Source organism: Pteropus alecto, unplaced genomic scaffold (assembly GCF_000325575.1).
Source record: "Pteropus alecto unplaced genomic scaffold, ASM32557v1 scaffold21, whole genome shotgun sequence".
Lineage (NCBI taxonomy): Eukaryota > Metazoa > Chordata > Mammalia > Chiroptera > Pteropodidae > Pteropus > Pteropus alecto.
Genome location: NW_006436282.1, coordinates 772,616 through 793,907, shown reverse-complemented (window position 1 = coordinate 793,907; position 21,292 = coordinate 772,616). Strand labels below are relative to the sequence as shown.

General features: G+C 39.4%; 1 protein-coding gene across 2 annotated transcripts in view; it reads left to right on the top strand.

Annotated features, from left to right (window-relative positions):
• Positions 1-21,292, top strand: part of CDK6 (cyclin dependent kinase 6) — a 214,870-nt gene that overhangs the window by 147,789 nt on the left and 45,789 nt on the right. For both annotated transcript variants that reach the window (XM_006911896.3, XM_015589442.2), the window contains one exon: positions 1,575-1,684. In XM_006911896.3, coding sequence (XP_006911958.1) covers positions 1,575-1,684 — 110 coding nt within the window. The remainder of the gene's footprint in view (positions 1-1,574; positions 1,685-21,292) is intronic.

Below are 21,292 nucleotides of genomic sequence, written 5' to 3'. Positions count from 1 at the left end.
CAAAGCAAAATATGTTGAATGAGATGAAGAGGAAGAACACGTCAAAAATCTTGTTTCAGTTAGATATACCATATAATCACCCCAAAACTTAAAACAACAACCATTTTATTATCACTCACAATTCTGTGGGTTGACAGGACCCCGCGGGGCAGTTCTTTGCTCCATATGACATTGGCAGGGTCTGCAGTCATCTGGGGGGGAGGTGGGGGCGGGGTCAGTTGGGCTTGAGTGTCCAGGATGGCTCACTCACATGGCTTTTAGTTGAGAGCTCAGCTAGAGCTGTTGACCAGAATGTCTTTGTGGGCTTCTCACTGCCTGGCAGCTGGGTTCCAAGTGGAAGATCTCAAGATCAAGTATTCAAAAGATCCAGGCAATCAGGTTTCTTGTGACCTAGCTTTGGCAGTCTCAGACATCACTTCAACCATCCCTGTTGATCAAACAAGTTACTAAGGCCAACTCAGGTTCAATGGAAGGCAAATTAGACTTTATCCCTTGGTGGGAGGGGCCGTGTGTGCATCAAGGAGAGAAGAAAATCGATGGCAGCCAGTTTTGGAGACTTGCTACTGCAATTTTAATGCACCAAATACGTTTAACATCAAAATACATAAAGCAGAATATCAGAAATTTAGATAGACACCAACAAAAATACAATTAGACAAAATAGTAAGTAAGGATAACAGGAATCTGGATAATAGAAAATGTTTGTGTAATAAATTTACATATTGAATTCCTTCTCTGACAGTAAAGAATACACTTTCATGTCAGGCATCTATAGAAAAAATCTGCTCCACCCTCTCTTCAAAGAAAAAGCATTTGAAATCCCTATATACTTTTATAAATCTACAGCCTTAATGATATGCTTTCCTCACCTCTCAACCTGGCAGAATCATTACAGTTGTGTTTGTTTCTGCTATTATTGTACAGTGCTCTGTATTAAATGGGGTTCTTTCCATTTTGAAATTCCTTCCTCGGAACGACTTTTTCACATGGTATTAATAATTGGGTTACACATTTCTCTTAAGTTCTTCATTTTTTAATTGTTTTCTGAAAAGAGCAGCATTGAAGGAGGCTTTATTTTAATTCCCCACAGTCTCATGATAAGAGTAGTTTTGACTTATCCTGGGTGCTCTGTAGACTTCAGGGTCACCATCCAGCAGCCACAGGAATTACCTTCTAATTTCCCATAATGCTGACCTGGGAATAGAGCTCGAGTTGTTGCCATCACCTGTTTTCCATGTATTGTTTTTTTAAGCTCCTTAAGAAAAAAAGCAATTGTTTTAAGATAAGTTGTTTTGGTTTGTTTTTTTTTTTAAGCCTTTGCTTTTCTTTCCGAAACTCAGTTATTTCACCCTCCTAATAAGACACACACAGTCTGAGTTGGGAACTCAGGTTGTGGGGATGATGTCATTTCCTGGCCTGTCGGCAATGAGTCCTCGTTCCCTATTGCTTCTATCTCAGTGTCCCCGTGTGATCTTTCCGAACTGAATCTTGGCGTTAAAGCACCAGGATGAGGAGTCTAAGCAAACAGCTAACCCGCCCTCCTTGCTAACACTCAGATTCGTTTGCTGTTGCAGGTCGTCACGCTGTGGTACCGAGCTCCAGAAGTTTTGCTTCAGTCCAGCTACGCCACCCCCGTGGACCTCTGGAGCGTTGGCTGCATATTTGCAGAAATGTTTCGTAGAAAGTAAGAAATTACTTTTGTTTCACTCTGTCTTCTTTGCAAAGAAACATTCTGGGTCTTCGGTAATTTAAGTGGCAGCATGGTATTTCTGTTTCAGGTAGGGTCATGATATCCAGATGAACCTGCTTCAGGCTACCACTTCCAGGCCTGTCCCGAAGCCACCGTCTCAGTCCCTACAGTGTTGTTTTGTATGACCATAGCTTCTAGCTCTTAGAAACTCTGTTTATAAGGGAACACCTTTCTTACAATTCATTTTGATTTTGTTGGCAATATAATAGGACCATGAAGCATATTATAGTATTTTTTAGTGAGGAAATATCCCCAAAGTGGACTTTGTCCACAGGTGGAGGACCAGGGCTAAGTATATGGACATTTTGATGGTGAGAATAGTTGAAAAAACAGAATGTTTAGATTGAAAAGGAATAGGCAAGGGAGATGTCAGCACTACTTCAGAATACTTTAAATGTTGTCATGTGGAAGAGAGATTAGACGTGCTCGGGCGCTATAGTGAGCAGAACTAGGACCAAAGATATTTAAATGACAGAAATAAAGTCTTTGCTCAGAAGGGGGAAAAAACCTATCAGACAGTTATCTGTAGAGGAGATGGGAGTTTATGAAAATAGAGTCCGGAGAGACTTGACCACCACACAGGGAGGTGTTTTCAGCAATGTTCATAGACTGGGTGGGTGGGCAGGCTAGATGACCTCCAGGGCCTTCTTCTGACTCTGAGAATCTGTGATTCCTCTGTTTGATTTTTAGGTCATAAAAATTAGCCAAACAATATCATAAAGATCTGCCAGGAAAATAATCCGTACCTGGGTACTAAATTCAGCCTGGGCAAAATTAAACAGAGAACCTAATTATAATCTAATCTCTCTTTGTTTTCTATTTTTACTTCTATGGAAAAATGTGAATTGGAAAGCTGAGTGCATTCCCATTGGACATGCTATGTTTAAAACGCAGCTACATGATAGCTTACAAGAAGTAGTCAGCCGCTGCTTTCTTATTTGTTGTTCGTTTGTTTGTTTGTTTTGTTTGAATTAAATGAAGTTTTGTGCATGTAATAAATTTTGGGACCTATTTCTAGAACTCAGTAGATTTATCTATAACTCACGAAAGGAGATCATGGATGGCAAGGGTACCAAAGTACACAGATGTTTGATGTAGGTTTACTGTGTGCCAAGTACAGGACCAAACCACTTCCTTTATGTTACCTTTTAATTCCTCAGAATAAGAGATAGCAGAGGTGTTGTAAATTTATTTGTCTAACATCAAGTAGCTAAAAAGTAGCAGGGGTATGATTCCAAAGGAACTTTTTTGAGTTCTTAAATAGTGTTTTTCTACTGAGGAGGAAAGAAGGAAAGTAATATTGAATTCGACTACAGTGTTTGCCAAACAGACTAAATACGGGCATACCTCCTTTTGTTGTGTCTCACTTTATTGCGCTTCACAGTTGTTGCGTTCTTTACAAATTGAAGGTAAAACCCTCCAGCAAAAAGATTACGACTCACTTTATTGTGATACTTGCTTTATGGCGGTGGTCCAGAACCTACCCCGCAGTACCGCCGAGGTATTCCTGTAAGTGATTTTGGAAGTATGGTCGTTGGACCAGCAGCATCAGTATCACTGGGCACCTTGTTGGAAAAGAAAATTCTCAGGTCATACCTTAGCATGACTGGATCAGAAGCTCTTGGGCTGCAGCCCAGCGACCTGTGTTTTAACAAGCCCTCCAGAATGATCTGCATTCACCCTCCAGGCTAAGAACCACTGTGTTGGGTGACAGGATCACCAGGGATGGGCAGTCTTTGAATATTCAGTTCTCAGATCTCTCTCTTGAAATTCTGATTCAGTACTAGGCTGGAGCCAGGCATTTTTGTTTTTAAAAGTGCTCATGTTATTCTTTTCATCAGACAAGTGTGGAAAACATCAGTTAAAGGTTTACGGTCAGAACCAGGAATAATTTCCCGTCAGTATTGCCAGGTGAGAGTTAAGACTGTCATTCCAATTCGTCCCAGGAATAACTTGGTGCAGCTGAGAATTGATTAGAGAAATATTTATTGGAATTACGTTTATGTATCTAGAATTGTCCTCGAATGTAAAGATAGAGTCCATTTGTTATGGCGAGAGAGTGATGAGTTCTTTTTCAATAGTACAAGACTTGAAAACCACCTGCAATTGGTGATAAAACCAATATTTTTCTGAAAGATGTGAAAAAGAAAGATAAAATAGAAGATGTATAGTGTTAAGTATTCACTAGTGAGGAATTTGTGGTATTTTTACCACATAGGTAGTCACCACCTATGGAACAAATGCAACCTGAATTTTTATTTTATACCATTAAAACGTTTTCCACTGATGTGATAATGTAATAGATATTCTGGTTCCCAGTCTAGCTTGCAGAATCCTATATAACCTGGAACATGAATGAAAGAAACATTACTTGTACCAATTCATCGAAATTTATTTTCTAGTCATAACATTTTTTTCCTATGGGAAAATTCATTCTGTGTTCTAATCCAAGATGACAGGATTGTCTCTTCACCCCAGCATTGGTTCTGGGAAGGGGGATGTTGGAATGTGAGAGGCTCAGAGAAAGGTCCTTTGACGATAGCAGCAACAGTCTGCTTCAGTTTGCTGAGAAAGTGAGATATTGGGTAGAGACCCACTGGCTCTTCAAATGTGCACAAAAGAAAGTACCTCCTCTCTTGGAGCCTTGCAGAGAGGTAGGAAACAGAAATAATTGCCTGGAGGCAAAAGCAATTTCAGAATGCAGTGCCTTTAAGGCTCAAGGAGAATAACTCAGGTCCTACCACACACCCTTCCTGAGGTGGGTGCCTTGTCTCTTAGATAGTTCCTACCAGTTTGGCTGTGACTTTAAAGACGGCCATGGGGTCTGACCCTCGTTCCTGCTCAGTTCACGTTTGGCATTTCCTATGATAACAGCCAGATATCTGAACATGCATGTTTTTTACTTATATCAGCTGTGTTCTGGGGTCCAGCCCCTGCTTGACCTGTTCCATCTTGACTCTTGATTCACTGTTGACCAGTTGTTACAGTGTCCAGCTGCAAATTCACAAACCATGGATTTTGAAAGCAGACTTCCCAAATTTTGTCATCTTTTTTAACATCATGGTTTCTGCCATAGTTATAACAACTATACTTACTTAATTTTTTATTACCCTAAATCAATTTACTTTTTTATTTAACCTCATCCTAAACAAAAATATATAAAAGCACAGATTGGATGAGCCAGTTATTCATTTGTCTGATATACACTAAAATAAATACAGTAAAGTTATTAAGAAATTTAGTCCATGATCAACCCCTGAAATCATCTCACATATCACTAGTGGTACTTGTCACATGTTGGAAACTCTGTAACAGGTGTTCTTCATTCAGTCTGCAAATAACTTATTGAATAGCTACTATATGCAAGGCCCTTTTCTAGAGGGATAACAAATCCTAGTGGGGAAGAGAGGCATTGCAAGCATGACTAATTACCCAGAGCTGGGGCGAGTACTAGGAAGTGTAGGGTTCTATGTATGGGTGTAAGGAAAAGACTGTTACCAGAGAGGGAAAAAGTTTCTCAGTGGAAGTCTAGAAGCCAGGATTAAACCTGCCTTCAAGGTCACATCCAAGTTCTTTATATGAAATCATTGAGCAGTAATTATTTATACATCAGCAAGGTTCACCATCCTCTACAATGGTGAACCTTTATAGGAAGGATCCTCTGAGCAGGATCCTTCTCATGCATTATCTCATTAAACCCACATTCTGAGGACTATTAACCAGTTTCCAGATGAAAAAATAGAGCCTTCCCCAAGGATGGTAAATAACATGTCTACGGACACACAGCTCTTAAGTAGCAGAGTCATTGAACCCCGGTCCACTTGACTCTGTAACCTTTGATTTTTCTACTTTGCCATGTTTCTACCAGTGCTGTTGTTTTACCTGCAAGGCCATATTTTTTTCTGGAATGTTTTGTTTGTTATTACAATGTAGCAGCAATGATTTTAGAGAAGTCAAGAACAAACCACACATTTAACAGCTTTGATTTCCAGTCTCGCTTGTGTTGGAAAGGTTGACCAATTTTCTGTGATATTAAAGAGTGTGTATCTTCTATTCTAAAACAAAATATCTAGGAAATATTAATTCAATAAAAAAGAGTCTTGAGGCAGATAGTGGTTGACAAAGAGCCAGAGAGTTTAAATACCATCTGTCACTATAATCTGGGTTTAATAATTGTCCACAGCAGTTCTACAAAATGGAAAAGAACTGAATTTTTTTATCTTCCTCCTTCAATGCTTTATTCATGGGTAATGTATCTTTACTCCACACTGAGTTATATTTTAATACTAAAAACATTGCTATGAATTTGGTCAGTAGACACCTAGCCAGCTTGAAGTATTGGACAGGATGGGATGGGATGCACACATAGACAGATGGACAGATGGGTGAGATAGAGTGATTTTTAACTTCATGGCAAATTAAATTCACAATTTTTAACTCTCCAAGTATCTGTAGGTTACCTTATGATCCTGGTCAGAACTGTTGTCTGTGGTTTGAAAGCTGTGGGGTTTTCTAAGTTATAGCAAAGTCATAAAAAGAAAATGCTCATTTAAAAAATAAAACATGTTACTAATTCTTTGAATGTGGAGATTGTGGTAAATAGATAGTAATTCTTAGAAGTTCTGAGTTGTCAGCTCTACTGATCCCTAGCTAAGAAATGCCAAGTGCCACCAGAAAGAACATAATAAATACAGTCACTGTTAGAAAGAAACAAACAAGTCTTCATGGTTGTATTACCCCATGTATGGTGGTCTATCTAGGCTTGTCGTCATTGATTTCTATGAATTAAACACCCAGTAGCTGAGACACAGACAGTGAAACTGTCCTTTGTGGCTAAGTGGTCTGTGAGCAAATGTCTTTAAAATGTCACTGAGTGCCTTGCCAATTTTTCCATTGGCTATTATGCTAGCATTTCCCCTCATTTGAGTACACTCTTTAGTGATATCAGGAAATGAGGTCCTTAACCAGCTGACCTGAACACTGAGGCACCAGAAAGCAGGCCCTAGCCTGTGAGGGGAAACCCATCTCCTCCGGTTAGGTCAGAACATGCATGTGAAACCAGGCACTCAGCTGGGCCCTGAGATTTCTTATCACTTCTTGGATATTTTCTCTCTCTCTCTCTCTCTCTCTCTCTCACCAACCAAATGGGAAAGACTCCAGAGAAGCATTTTCTTGAGTAAGGAAATGCCCGAGATGGTACCCAAGGAAGAACTGATCTTGGTTGAATAATGCCTACAGGATAGTTCTAAGTAATAATGAATGCATACTTTTTAACGTAATTGGTGTTGATTTACCTTATTCTTAATGTGTATATTACTTTAACATGAATTTGAAAATTATATTTGTTCTCATGACTTACACTGAGAAGCCACCATCAGGCCTGGCATCTCCCTGTTGGGAGCTCTGCAGCCCTCCAGCACCCCAAACTCCAACCCCGTGACTCTACAGTCTGTGGTCTTCTCCACAAACTAGATTTTATCTTTTCAGTACCCTTCCTACTGTCTGCCATTATGTCTTTCGCTCCAACTTCCCAAGTCATGGCTTCCCTTTTTCTGGTCCATGGCTTCTTCCCAAGGCCCTACCCCTGTTCTGAGCAGCCTTGTTCTCCCTTCTCTGGCTCTGAACCTCTGTTAACCCTTTGCACTCTGCCTCTTGGAAGCCCTGTTCTGTGGCAACAGACTGCCCTCCTTCCCTGAACTTTTCCTCACAGTCTCCTTCAAGGTACTCAAAAACCAAGCCTTTTTCTGTGAAGCCTCTATCCCCTTGAGAGGAGAATTAGAGTGTTCTAATCCATCTAATCCATCTGCTGCTTGGAGGCATTGTTCTGCCAAAGCCTCTCAACTACTTTTTGCCATCCTTTCACACTCCCTCTCTCCAGTCGTAATTGCATCACCTGTCACATTCAAAACCAGTGATTTTTTTTTTTTTTTAAGTATAGAGCTACTACGAGGTTAGAAAGAAATGTTCCATGTGGAAATGCTTTACACACAGGAGACAGCACTTTGAGGGTCCTGATTGACTTAGCGGCATCATTCAGTTTATACCCTCCCTATCCCCCAGCCTGAACATAAGCAATCAGAGACCTTCTGATGAACTTGTATCCTCTGCTCACTTCTCAGGGGCACTGCATCTTAGAAGTCATTATCATCCAAATGATCTACTGTTAGAAAAAAAAAAAAAGCTCTACTTATGGACAGAAATAAGGAAAATAAGGAAATAAGGAAAACTAGAGCACACATGCTTGCTCAGCACCTGGGCTTCTGGTGGGCATGTCTCCTCTCCCCCCGGTCCCCTCCCTAAGTATCAGACTTGATCTCATGCTATAATTCCCTGCCTTTTCATCTCCCAGCATCCATAAGCCCTAGTCTATTCCCACACTCCTAACCTGACATTTAGCCTCATCTCCAATTAATTGAGATGAGGGAGGCTATCCAAAGTGAGCTCCTTCTTTCAATTCAAACATCTCTCTTTATCTTCGCCCTCTCTCATTCCTCTCTCCCATTTCTGAGAAGGATGCCTTCTCTCTCCTTATAAGGTACATGCCTCAACCTGTGCTCTTGATCCTACCCTGCTCCTAGGCTCTCCCCTCATCCATCATCTCTTTCTGATTTGCCTCTTCAGGATCTCCCTGTCTACTAGCTTTTATCTCTCCATCCTGAAAAAGATTTCACTCCTCCCTCTATGCCCTCAGTCTTTCTCCTTCCCTTCATGGCCAAACTTCTTAAAAGAATAGTGTCTCTACATGTAGCCTCCACTTCTTCACCACTTATTCATTCCTTAAATCCTTCCAGTGACACAAATAATAGACAATATTTATTGGGTACTTGCTACGAGCTAAGCACTGTATTCTGTGCCTTAAAACGTATAATTTCCTTTAAATCTCAGAATAACTCTATAGGACACTGTTGTCCCTTATTTCATAGGTCAGAAAACTGAGGTCAGAAAACAGCATGCCATAGCCAGTACATGAGGAGGAGAGGCTCTGAACCAGGCTTATCTGACTGGCACTCAAGCTGCTTCCTTACAGGTCGCTAGGGGGCCCATCTCTCCAGATTCTCCTCTTGCTCGATGTCTCTAGCATGTGAGTCTTGTGATGACTCATTCCACAAGACCTCGCCTGCCCTTGCTGTTGGCGGAGAGCACACGCCTGGGTGCATCTGCCTATTCTCCTTGACCAGCTCCTCTTCATCTCCCTTCTCCCAAACCTGGATGTCCCCAAAGAGTTCTGTCTTGATAAGATGCAGATGACCCTCAGATGGGTTCCAGGGCCACATTTCAGTTCCTTGATGATTGGACTCCCTACTAGCCATCTCACAGACACCTTACCTTCACCAGACCCCTCAAACGAGCTCCTCCTCACACCTTCCATTTTCCCGTTAATGGAACCCACAGTTACTCGGCTGGGTCCTTGAAGTCACCTTGGAATCTTCCTCACCCTTGACATCTAACCAAGTTCTATGGATTCTGTCTCCATAAGGTCTCTCAGATCTTGTCCCCTTATATCACAACTTCCATCCCCCCAGTTTGGGCCTTCTTTAGCAGTTACCCAGCCCAGAGCAGTACTCCACCAGCCTGTTCTCCTGTTTCCTGCCACTCAACTTAGAGCAAATTAATCTTCCTATTGTCACCCCTTTTCAAAAACTTGTGAAAACTGGTGTAAGATCCTTGGCCCTCAAGACCTTCTAAAGAAGCCCAGCTTTATTCTGGCCTTAGCACACATTTCTCTCCAACATGTAGCTATATGTTAGTGAAAGTGACGTACCTATTGGCCCCAAAATATGCCTCGAGGTTTTTCTCCCAAGAACCCATGCGCTTCTCTTGTCCCGGATGCCCACCTGCCCTCTCTCATCTTCCAAAGCTAAACCTAGAAGCTGCATCTCAGGCAAGAGCCCCGCCGCACTCCCCCTCCCCCAGCTTCATCTGCTCCTCGGCGTTGTCAGCCGCTGTCTCGCAGCACGCTTCCCAGCCGCATTCTTTCTGTGCACGTGGGTTTGTCCACCGCAGCTGCGGTAATGATATGACACAGAGCGGTGTTCTTCTTAGGAACCGGACACCTAAGTCTCTGTCTGCTCCAGCCCTGCCTCTGCCAGCTCTGTGACTGAAGGTAAACCATCACCCCAGAGCCTGATGTCTTCATCTGTGAAATGGAGAGGCCGGGATAAGACTCCACATCCACGGTGTTCAAACTGCTTCACAGCGACCTCAGATCCCCCTCCTCTGTGTAGTCCAGGAGTTCCCAGTCCTCCGTGCTCCCTCACTCAGCTTATCCAGAGTAGCTTGATTCCATTTTCTGTATATATTGGGCTTCTGAGATTTTAAAAGAGTTTTGACACATGGGAATGGATCACAACCAAGACACACGTCGACGCTGACAGTCTCTCCTTCGGGGTGGAACCTGGACTTGACCCTTTCCAGCGCCCTTACCAAGTCTGGCACAGCTCATATTTGTTGACAGAGCTTGTTACATATCCTTGTGGATGGTTCTGAGCATTTGACATACATTATTCTGCTTAATCCCCCCCAAGTGACTTGCCCCAGGACCCACATGTGGTCACTGGCAGAGCTTTGTGACCTATGACAGGTACACTAAACTGTAACAAACAAGACTGGAAGATCAGACATAAAGATGAGGGACAGCAGCACAACAGTTGGTGTGTGTGTATGTGCACACTTCCGTGCGTGCCTCCCTCTCCACCCTGCTGTGCCTTTTTGAACACTTAATTATATAGATATTCCATGTGGAAAAATTGTAAGATTCTAAACCGGCTCTGTTCAATAGAAAATACGCTGTGAGCCATCATGTAATTTTAAATTTTCTAGTAGCCACATTAAAAAGAATACAAATAAACAGATAAAATTAGTTGGAAGAGTATATTTTATTTAACACAACATAGCCTAAATATTATTTAAACGTGTAACAAATATAAAAAATATGAATGAATGAGATTTTTTTTTCGTACTAAATCTTTAAACTCCAGTGTACATCTTACTTACCCTTACAGCCCATCTCAGTTTGAACTAGACACATTTCAATAGCCACATGAACTGTGCTGGGCGATGAAAGTCTAAACCATCAAATAAAAAGATAAATTAAAGAAGAAATAGGTAACTTGCCATTTATTTTGGGAGGGTGAGAAAAAAACGAGTCGGTGCCCTTCAACTCTAAACCCATTGGTTTCTTAGTCTTCTGCCTCCTATATTGTCATCTTTTCTTGTTTGAGTGGAGGCTATAGAAGTTGGGGCCCTTGTCTGTAAAAGCAAGAGAGCTGAGGCTGAAGCAACTGCTTGGCCTTTGTCCCCTGAATTAGTGGCACTTGGGTGCCAGCCTGCAAATGTATTTATCGTCGCTGGCAGATAGATCTTCCTCAATTTGTCCTCTTTAACAAATGCTTGCACCTGAGAGCTTCTGTGATCTCTCACTCCAAATGCCACTTTCAGAAACAAGAACTGCTGAGCGAAGGAACGAATTAGAAGAGCTAGATGCCAGTTAGCTTTATTTAAAAAAATTACCACAAAGTAAAATAGTCTGGTTGCAAAAATGCCAAATGGTCCAGAAGTATAAAAAGTGAATATTGTCTTTCCTATACTCCTATCTCAAAATCCAATTCCCAAAGATCACCCTCTGGATGTACTTCCAAATCTTCTTTATTGAAAATTCAAAGATGTGTGTTTTTATAAATATATGTGTAAATATTTATAAACTTACATATTTATATCTAGATAGATAGATAGATAGATAGATAGATATACCTATGCACACATGTACATCCATAAATTTCCCTCCCAGAGATGGGCTTACATTGTATACCACACTCTTCTGTACATTGCCTTTTTCACTTTATTATATTATAATTCTATTATAATATTATGTCAGTTCATAGAGGTCTAACTTATTTTTAAACTGCTGAATAATTGTCATTTCATTTATTTCATAATTTAATTTCCCGTTGATGGGCATTTTGAGGTTGTTTGTTTGTGGTCTTATTACAACCAACGTTGCAGTAAAATCCTTGTGCTTATTCTGTGGAACATTTGTCCAAGTATTTCTGTATGGTGAATTCCAGAAGCAAAATTACAGGGTCATATAACATGCATATTTAAAATTCTGCTTAGCTAAGCCAAATTTCCCACCAAAAAGCTTCAAATAAACTCTGTTTTTAGCCTAAGGTGGGAGGTAGGATTGAGATTCTAAAGATTAGGAAAGGTATCAAGAATAAAACAAGACAAAGACTTGTGTAAGCCTTGCCTACCTCTCTACCCCTATTTAAAAATAATATCAAAAGGAAAACATAAGTGAATATGGTAATTTTACAAAAGCTGTTGTTAAGCTTAGTTTGAAGCATAAAAGACCTCTTTCAACTATAAAATTTACTGTGGGTTTCCTTTTTATCAGTTGTATATCGACAGGGATAGAATCAACCTCATTTTGTCAGTTAAAAAAATTATCTTAAGATAAAGTTTCAAGCTGTTTTTCGGACAATTTTTTTCCAGTGCACAGACAGCATGAAGATCATTCTGCAGAGTTCCAGACTTGGAGAATAGTGTATATTGAGTTCTGATCTTCCTTCCAGGCAGGTTATGGAGCATGGGCCCTCTCTCCTTCTAAGTCTTCTTTGTCACCAGACCTCATGCATCTTTACTTTAGATTTTTCCTTCTGGGTCTGCTTGTTGGACTAACTCTGGAAGCCCTTGCATTAGCCTCTTCATCTAAATAGGAAAATAATCAGACTCATAGTCTCAGTTCTACCTTGGTCATAGTCTCAGGTCTTTCTGGTCCCATTTGTCAACCATTAATTTGGATAAAAAAATATTTGGTTTGAGGCAAGAAGCCACCATTTTTTATTATAAAACACTGGCAGAGAACGTAGCTGTTTTTCACATGCAAGCCATTTCTTACTCGTCTAATCTTTAGTTGGTGGCAAACTTCTCATCATTGTCTCCTGGCTCTCATAATAAAATAAAAAGTACCAGCCTCATATAAAATTATTGCGCCTGGAGCTGGGACCTCCAATCGGAGTTGATTCTGGCCTTGGTAACTCCTTCAAAGCATGACGTTACATTACAGTTGTTGCTTTATAACATTCATGCAAATTTACTAGACAAGACAGTATGGCGAATAAGTATAAGGTATTTCAGATAAATGTAAATTTATGAGATTTTATGGTATACCTAAATAATTTTCCACAAAACATGTTAAGGTGCTAAATTATGACAAATGGTAAAAGGTGACAAAAGATTCTGCTTCATCTTGTCCTAAAATGGTAGGCTGTAGTGACCACCTGTTAGTAATTCCACGTGGCCCACTGTTGTGGTCTGTGTCTGTCTGATACCCATGCTCCCGTTGTTTTGCACTGAGTATCTGTCTCCCATCTGGCCTTCCGTGGTGGCTGGAGTAGCTGGTGCCTGATAAGACCCAGTACTTGGCTTAACTGAGAAAATTGGGCATTTTTCTTATAAAAATAATAGATATTACCTAGTTTTCTTTCTTTCCCTCCCTTATCTCCTTTTTCTTCCTTCAAACTTCTTTTATTCTCCTCTTTGGTCCTTCTTGCCCTTTCCTCCACTCCACATCGTTCTTTCCCCTCTCTTCTTGCCAGTTTAACCATGAGAAATAGAGAGCATTCAGCATGGCCTTTATATACCTTCTCTGATAATACATGGTAGTATTGGGTTTCTGATTTATTGTTCCAGTTTTGTTGGCTAAGTTAAATTTACAGGTCTTAGAATTTACTCAGAGATGGGCTTAAGAGCTGTTGGCTGCTTAGGGAGGGGGGTGTGTGTGTGTGTGCGCGCGCGCGCACACGCTCAAGTGTTTTTTATAAAGCCAGGAATATGGTAAATGCATTTCTGAATCTTATTTTTGTGTTCTTATAAATATTTTACAAAGTCTTAATAGGAGAAAGAAAGGTATAACAGAGACAGCTACAGACATGTGGACTGACTTGCAAATGGAAATATTGCAAGGGACCATTCGAAATGGCAGGTTTCCAGTGGAAATTAGATTTTCCTGTAAGTTAAATTGGATACTACCAGCTCTTCTCTTATTACTGGCACAGAGTTTGCTGGATTCTCGGTCCAAAACCTGGGAGAAGATCCAAAACTTTAGGAGTCAGGGATCAGGAGCCTGCCAAATGTGTTTGTGCTATGTTACCCAACCATTTAATTGGTAATAATTTGACATTAATATTTCAGTATTCAGAAGTAATTTATAAGCCAGTTGCTATTGTCTGTTTTGCTGGTCAGAGTCATCGAATTCTCCAGGTATCAGTTTGCAGTAAAGTTAACTTCAAAGGCTCTCTGTTAGGTGGTACTGATTTAAAATGGCACTGAACCGAATACTTAGTCATTTCTCATTTTTTCTCTAAACTGGTACATATTTTACCAATTGCATATTAACAACTTCCTGGTATATTACCTCTGTGAACCTTCAATCAAAAATCATTTAAAATATTAGTTGTTTTTAGTTTAAAATAATACCTACTATCCCCTCTCAATTTCCTACTAAAAAGACAAAAACATCCAACACCAAAAAAATTAAGACTAGCAGTGAATAATTATCAAAATTATTTGGAAGAATTCCCATTTTGCCAGACCTAGACTTAAAAACCCACTTGGTGACTCAGGTTTGTGATGTGCAACTGGAAATAGTTAGCTAGAACTTTTTCTTCTCCCTTATTCCCTGATTCAGAAACACAAGGTAGATTTCAATTCAAAAAATGGGCAGCTGTTCCCAACACTTACTGAGATGAGATCTCCACAGTGGTGTTGACTCCCCTCTGCCATCAGAATTATATTTCTTTCTCTCTCAGGTAGAAGTACAGATACCAGAAAAACATGTGCAATAAGAGATTAGGAGTTCAGGACTTGAGAAGAATGGGATATTTAGTAGAGACAGTGACATGAGAACAATATTAGATGAAACATGCTAGATATCAAAATTGACTTAAAAGCTACTCATAGAGCATGAAGTGATTGCAAAATAAGTACCAAGCAATGTCTACATTGTATTCACTACAAATTTTCTAGATAGAGTGCCCTTCTTAGAAGAATGAGAAAACAAACTAAAATAATAAAATTCTTGTGACTTTTGAAAAAATAACAACTGAACAAGGCAAGTAACATTATCCAGAAGCCTAAAAAAGGAAACAAAACTCTGAAAAATGATTAACTAGAAAAATTAGAAGAAAAACTTTAAAAATCAGTGAACTAACTCAAAGGAATGCTAGAAGACATCCCTCTCTAAAACAGAAACAAAAAGCCACAAGAATTGAACATTCTAAAATGTAAAAACAGCAACGGAGATGGAAAGGGATATGAATGAGATGTGCAATAGTAAGGAAATCAAGTACAATGGCACAATTAAAATATGATAAGAGGGAGTAAAAAGTAGAATTAATACTGTAAGAAACTGAACCATCGATGTAAAGGATAATATTAAGAGGTTTCTCACAGAACGCTGAGGAAAAGAATAAAACGGTGAGAAAATGACAAATATAAAGGATTGAAAATGGAAATCTGACCTAAAAAATTGATGATCTTAAAAGACAGTAATCAAAAACATAATTAAAGAAACATGTTCCTAAACTGAGACAAGACTTGACTATGTGGATTAAAAGGTCTCACAATATTTGGGAGAAAATCATTGAAAAAGAGGTACTGGTAGTTGGGATGCTCAGGGCCGTGAATATAGCAAACTCAATTTGGATAGCTAACGAATAAAGGATTTGTTGGCTCGCATAAACAGTGATTCCAGATAGGTGAGCTTCAGGGCTGGCTTAATCCAGAAGCTGCAGCTCCATTTCTCTAAGATTTGTTTTTTGTGTCTTGACATCTTCAAAGACTCTCTTTCTTTATGGCAAAGCGATTATAGTAGTTCCAGGTTTCACATCTGCACACAGGACACTCAGGCAAAGAACATGTTCCCCTGTACCCAGGTTCCAACTGGGAGTGCTGAATTCATCCTTAGGACTGCTTATGACACATGCCTACGGTTGAACCAGGGACTTAGACCAGAGAAATAGAATTTGCTGATCACATAGACGGTAGTCTGAAGAACATCACAGTCTATTACGAGGCAAAGGGAAAAATGGATTTTCAGGAGGCAATGCATGGAAAGCCACTACAAAGACTGACACAAATGTGTGAATTGCATGGAGAAAGAAAAACACCTGTAAAGAACTAAAAGCTATACAGAAAGGAAGGAAAATCAGGCTGGTCTCAGACTTATTTTTTAACCAAAGCCAGAGGAGAATAGAAGAATATATATAGCGTTGTGGGGAGAAGTCTATGACCCAAGAACTTTCTTCTCAGGTGAGTTGTTCTAAATCTGTGAAGGCAATGGAAAGACTCAGATATGCAAGGATTCAGTTACTGTTTTATTTGTTTGTTAAATCCCGGATGGATTGAACATACTTGAGCTGACTGAGAGGGATATCAAAATTAGTGCAGTAAGAATGGGAAGCCACCATATGGAAGGACTGGTAGGATTCCCCAAGGGATCATCTGCAGATCTAACACCCAGCTCTTCACGAAGTTCTGAGGAGAACTGTGAGGACACACCACCTGTTTGTACTGGCCATACTAATGACCGTATAGGAATGTGGTTAGCTTAGTATATTTTTCACAACAGCATCTGGATGAAGCTTAAAGCAGGTAATTTCATTATGAATTAATAGTCCTTATTATGAGAATAGCCCTATAATTAGACTTCAGAAATTCCCCTGAAAAAGCATCCAACACAGTGTACCATCAGATTTAAGAGTCTAATTAAATATGACTAAAATTATGTTTCATTTTAGCCCACCTATAGCTAAGAAAGGAATGGTCTCTAAAGACCTTTAAAAAAATAGATAGGAATAAGTCAAAGTGAAAAACTAAAGGTGAAATGTAAGGGGAGATGAATGAGTTAAGAAACAATTCTAAAGACATAAAATAAGGTAGCCAAATTACAGTCCTCTTAGGAGACAGAGAGAGCAGAATTGACACTAAAGAGAACTGAGGAAGTGATGCAGAAGGCAAATCGGGGTAAACCAGGTGAGTGATTTGTTCCTTCTGATGTTATAATTTGCTCATTTTTTCTTTAGCACTGAATTTCTCTAAAGATGGTATTAATACCAAAAGGGAAATTAAAACATTCAACATTAGTGGAATTGCTTAAAAATCACAGTGTATTAATATAATTTATGAGTTTTGAAATATGAACGTGTGTGTGCTGGAATATTCCTCCCAAGAAGAGAGAGTGCTAACTCTCATGTTCATGTTATTCATGCTGCTGGATGTCTTAGTGTTGCTCCTCTTACTGCCTCCCTTACCCGTTGGTAAAAAAAAAAAAAAAAAGAGCCTCTGCCCGGAGTACTTCAGCTCCCTAGATGCCCCTGCTTCTCCCAGGATCCCCAGGGCCTTCCTAGGATCCAACTAAAGAGTTACCAGCTGGCATACCAAGGTTGTCCAGAATCCTGTTCCTGTCTTTCTGCGTTTAAAACAAAAAAAACTTTTTTTAAAAATATTATCTCAGGCTGTGGAGATGCAGTCCTAGGATATATATTTGCAGTAATTCCTGTATTGAACTTTGCAGAACACACAGTTCTTAATAGCTGTTGACGTGCTCTCCGGCTGAGCATGTCTGCACAGTGAAGAGCACCACCTCCAAAGGCATGGGGGCCTGTGCCAAGCGCTTGACGAAGCACACAAAGGATTGAGTGTTTGGGGGGAAACAAAATGTGTAGGTATAAGCATATCATTTTTTTGTAAAAAAAAAAAAAAAAAAAAAAAAAAAAAAAAAAAATTATTTTAGAGATGAACCATTTTAACTAAGTGGTCTTGTGCAGTGCTGTGATTAAAAGAGGATGAGTATAATTGTAGTTTATTATTTGTTTACTTAAAGGTTAATATTATGTACAGCAACACATTCGTGAGAAGAAGAAATTATGCAAAGGGGAGATTGTTTTGACAGTGGGTACATGCTGTCTCATTTTATTTTATTTCTTCTGGTAAAACTGTAAAACTTTGACAAGCTTTCCAAGATGTGTTAGCACAAGTTCTGGGTATTATTTTATGTCCCTAAGTTCTAAAGGCTACTTGCATAAGGCTTCAACCTGACTTGAAGGTACAGAAAATTGGCTTTGTGATGTGAATTAATTCCGGTAATATGGAGGTTTGCTAATATGTGCCATAATTCCAAAGATGATGGAGCAGAAGGATCGACACTAGAGCTAGACTGCCTGGCTTTAAATCCCAGCTTTTTCACTTACTGTGTAACGTTGGGCCAGTCACTTAACCTTCTTGTGCCTCAGTTTCCTTTTCCGTGAAAATGATAATGAGTACCTCTTTCACAGTATATTGTGAGAATTTAAAGTACTCAAAATAGACCTAGCACATCGATGGGCAGCAATAAATATTAGCTCTAATTATGATGGTTATGCTTTTCCTGAAAAAAAAAAAATTCCTGAAATTAGGGCTCTCTGACTTCCTGAAACAATTGATCCCAAGGATTTCCCCAAGTGGAGATGAGCTGCCCATCTTGTATCAGCTAGGCAAACCAGGAAATCCTTTCTGTCCTGTCCACTGTTATTTTCTACTTCAAATTAGTGAGTCTTTATAGTTATTTTTGACATTGTAGCAGTATATGTCTTACCATATAAATCTTCATTTTTTTTAACTCCTTAAAAGAACATTTACCTACCTGCTGTTTCATGGAATAGTGAGTGTTTCATAAGATGAGATAACAATAGGATAACACTAAAATAATTTGGGATATGCCGGGTTAAAGGTTTCCTTACTTGGGACTTATCAAGGCCCTTATTATTAATGTAATTTTTGAAATTCCAAAGATACATAGTGCATTGCTCCCCAAACATGTTTAACAACAGAACATTTCTTTCAAGATATGCCTATTAAAGTTTCCTGGAAGTGTTCTGAACATCTAGTTTGGGAAACAGCTGCCCTAAAATATGAGCATATTTTACCAGGATTATTACACATTTATGAATTAAGATTTTTACTAATTGTAGCTTGTTCTAAAGGAGAGTTTATAGTTATAGATCGCAAATATATGTATCTATGTATGTGTACCCAGATTAGACTTAGATAAAGCAATGAAGTGTTTAATTCTCATTTTATAGATTAAAACTGGCCCTGGCTAGGTCAAATTAATGACCTTTCCCAGTAGTCCTCTGAGAGAGGACATGATCCTCCACTTGGCAAAGACTGAGTCATCAAGTACATGTTGAATTGCTCATTCTACGTCTGTCGTCCATGAATTTAGTGAGACCTTTTTCAAAAACAATCTATATTTACGGCTAGCACCATTTCTTGAGATGGTAAATTCTATAAGGTTATTTACCTGCATGTGAAGAAATTTTTTTTTTGTCCTAAACTTACCTCTCCCAAATGTTAGGGATTGACCTCTTGATTTTGATATTCAAAATTGGTGAACACAGCCAGTTTCCTCTTTTTGCTTTTGTAGACTTCAGCCTTACTCCTCTCTTCAGTTTTGTCTTTTTCAATAAAAAGTTCCCATTCTTCAGTATGTCAGTTGACTAATATCAAGAACTGTAAAGACTCTGAGATTTTACCTTACATGCAAGCTAACAGATTTAGCTTGCCACAGTTTCGTGGATGCTGGCAGAAGACACAAGACTCCTGGGTTAGAGAAAAAAAGATAGTTTATTACTCACAGCAGTACAAAATATTGCTAGAGTGTTTACGTTTGCTCCACTACCCAAATCCCCAGTTCTCACAGGAAAATGCAAGAGGGCAAGTGATACCCTGTATACACAACAGGTGTGTTACAGAAAACAAACTCCACGTTTAGGGAACCCATCTCTTATATAATGAGCAGTATGTCTGCCTGACTTTTGCCCTAACAGGAGACATAATTTTGTTGAAGAGTAAACAGACCTGCTATCGAGGGAAACACTATCTCTGTTATCCAAGGCTATTCACTTGAAAATCTAGTCTGGGACAAAAGCCATCAGTGCCCCTACTTACAACATGTGCGAAAACCAAGGTACCCATACAAAATTGTAACAGCTGTCCCCTGCATCCCTTACACTCACTATTCCTTCTTCTAGTTTCATCATATACATATCAATGTCTCTGGCCAGACCTGCAATATTTAAATGAATATAAGTTAATACTTTTATGTCTTGTCATAGAACATAAACTCCACCGGGGCAGGGACATTTGCTTTGTTTACTTGGCTATCCCAAGGGCATAAAACTATATCTGGCACATAGTCTGCATTCAGTAAATATTTGTCGAATAAGTAAATGAATTTTCTATGCCTTTTTATTGGGATCCATAAGTGTATTGTCTTTGCCATACAGACATAGCAGTTATATCAGTGCCTTCAAGAGTGTGCCCACGGTGGTTCTTGGAGTCCACTGCCTGAAACATTCCCCACCCATCTCATCCTTCAAATCTCATCCTCAGTGTATTTCCTCAAAGAGGCCTCCTCTAACCCAGAATAAAATCAGAACCCTCTGATAATCACTGCAAATAATACCTTGTTTTTTTCCTTCACAGCACTTACCACGGTTTGGGATTATATATTTGTTTCTGTAGAATTTTCTGTTTAAAAACCTGTTTGTGCCATTACTCATGAAGCTATGGACCATCTCTGTTTTGCTCACCACTGTACACCTGATATCTAACAGAGCATGGCATAGTGGTCACTGGGTGAATAAGTAATGAATGAATGAAAACATATCGTAGCCTGTAGCTCAGCCTAGCATTATTCCTTTGGGTAATTCTAATGTTTACACTTATATATTCAACACGCTTGCATCATAAGGAAAAGAAACTGGCTGAAACGAGAAACTCATATGGTTTTTCAAATATTTTTTTGAAAAATCGACCAGGTGGTTAATATAATTCTGGTTACTGAGGGGAGATAACAAAGAAGTGAAAGACCACTTCTCACTTCTCACCAAGGTCTGTGTCCAGGACTCAAGGAGGTTATAACCTACATGAGCAAATAAGAAAAGTGGATGTGGTGTGTTAGCATGTAATAATTAGCAAGTGGCATTAGACTCTGCGTATGGAAGTGCTAAGCTACGTGGTACAGACTTAAATACTACAAGAGCTTAGAAAAATTCACTATTACTCTGAACTGCACTAGAATAATAGAGAATCATGAAGTTAGTCCTTAGCTGGATTTTGGAGATAGCTGACTGGATCTTTAACAAGAATTGATTAGGCGAGCCATAGAAATAGCAATGTATTCTTGGAAAAGCAAGACCTGGCTGGAGTGGAAGGTAAAAATTTGGAACTCGTGTCTTTTATACACAATCACTGTTAGACTATGAGAACTATGCACAGTCTTTATGACTTTTTTTCCATTCAGTTTAATAGTGTATAGTGATGAAGCCCCACCTTTGGGCAAATACAGCTGGGATGTAGGAGGCCAAAAAGATGGAGCCCTTCTAAAGAGTATCCATGTAGTAAATAAACTCAGAAGAAAAGACTTGAAAGTTCATCCAGTGTACTCATAAACTCCAACTATTATCAGAGATGAAAGGGAAATGAGAGGCAAGGAACAAT